General features: G+C 41.6%; 1 protein-coding gene across 2 annotated transcripts in view; it reads right to left on the minus strand.

The window, feature by feature from the left end:
* LOC139025140 (uncharacterized) overlaps positions 1-2,002 on the minus strand; it is an 8,482-nt gene that overhangs the window by 1,742 nt on the left and 4,738 nt on the right. For both annotated transcript variants that reach the window (XM_070440195.1, XM_070440194.1), the window contains exon 2: positions 117-227. In XM_070440195.1, coding sequence (XP_070296296.1) covers positions 117-227 — 111 coding nt within the window. The remainder of the gene's footprint in view (positions 1-116; positions 228-2,002) is intronic.

Genomic DNA, 2,002 nt, shown 5'->3' on the forward strand with positions numbered 1-2,002 from the left:
AGAGAGACAGAGAGAGAGACAGACAGAGAGAGATAGAGAGAGAGACAGATGGAGATATCAGTTCTTCACGTATTCCTGACACCAGGGGGCTACAGACTTAGTAAGAGTTTCCTTACCGTTCTCCCCTGTAGACCCAGTCTCTCCAGCCCCCATAGCTGAGCCGTTAGCTACAGGGCTCATAGGAGTCTCATCACCACCCTCTCTCTCAGACTCCCAGATCTCCTGATCTAAAATACAACATAAAATATATCTAAGTTCCTGGATAATACAGAGCATTCAGAAAGTATTCAGACCCCTTTACTTTTYCCCCCCCTCATCAATCTACACACAATACCCCATAATGACATCACAATACCCCATAATGACATCACAATACCCCATAATGACATCACAATACCCCATAATGACATCACAATATATGATATATATAATAAAATATGTCATTATGGGGTATTGTGATGTCATTATGGGGTATTGTGATGTCATTATGGGGTATTGTGTGTAGATTGATGAGGAACATGTTTATTTAATCCATTTTAGAATAAGGTTGTAACGTAACAAAATGTGGAAAAAGTCAAGGGGTCTGAATACTTTCCAAATGCACTGTATATATAAACAACACATATTCCACATCTCCCCAGGTGATAGATAGATAGACAGACAGACAGACAGACAGGCAGGCAGGCAGGCAGGCAGGCAGGCAGGCAGGCAGGCAGGCAGGCAGACAGACAGACGGGTAGACGGGTAGACAGACAGATAGTAATGTCACCATGGTTACCAAATAGTAATGCCACCATGGTTACCAAATAGTAAAGCACCACTGGTTACCAAATAGTATGACAACCATGGTACCATAGTAACGTCACTATGGTTACCACCCGTTGTTGCGTTCGAAGGTTCCGGATTGTTCCATGCGGGTGAGAGGGGTGTCGTGGTCATATCTGGATGCTGCAGGTCTTAACACGAGTACCCTCTGAGGGAAACAACAAGTCATTATCAGACATGTACCTCTGAGGAGGAAAAGTATTTACGTCAACATCAATAACAGCGAACCTTAACAACACCAATTAATATTGTACCCATTACAGACCAGCATCTGGTTCCTTGTATGCGAATGTGACTCTATGACACCACCCTAGAGCTTTCACATTCATATTTCTCTCGTACCCACTCCAGGTAACACAATCTTGTTTTTTTTCCCCCCTTTTCCTTTTACCAAAGCCTGTAGGAATCAGACTGCAAAAACATTCCTTCACAACAAGTAAAGCCCCGAGTCTTCTGACTATGTAATACAGTAACAGGATAGTGTTTAAAGCCCTGAGTCTTCTTGACTATGTAATACAGTAACCAGGATAGTGTTTTAAAGCCTGGTCTTCTTGACTATGTAATTACCAGGTAACAGGATAGTGTTTTACAAGCCTGGGTCTTCTTGACTATATGTAATCCAGTAACAGGATAGTTTTTTAAAGCCCTGAGTCTTCATTGACTTATGTAATATCAGTAACAGGATAGTGTTTAAAAAGCCCGTGGGTCTTCTTGACTATGTAATACAGTATCAGGATAGTGTTTTAAAGCCCTGGGTCTTCTTGACTATGTAATACAGGGTACCATGATAGTGTTTTAAAGCCCTGGGTCTTCTTGACTATGTAATACAGTAACGGATAGTTGTTTAAAGCCCTGTTCTTTCCTGACTCATTGTAATACAGGCTAACACGGATAGTGTTTTTTTAAAGCCCTGCGTCTCCTCTTGACGTATGTAATACAGTAAACAGGATATGTGTTTTAAAAGCCCCTGGGTCTTCTTTGACTCATGTAACTACAGGTAACAGGATAGTGTGTTTAAGCCCTGAGTCTTTCTTGACTCATGTAACATATCAGTAACAGATAGAGTGTTTTAAAGCCTGGTCGTTGGCCGGTTGTACTGACCATGGCTTTTAATATCGATGTACTAACTAGGGGATTCCATCGATATTGTCGTCTTTAAAGGACAACAAAGGCCCCC

Source organism: Salvelinus sp. IW2-2015, unplaced genomic scaffold, assembly GCF_002910315.2.
Source record: "Salvelinus sp. IW2-2015 unplaced genomic scaffold, ASM291031v2 Un_scaffold2296, whole genome shotgun sequence".
NCBI lineage: Eukaryota > Metazoa > Chordata > Actinopteri > Salmoniformes > Salmonidae > Salvelinus > Salvelinus sp. IW2-2015.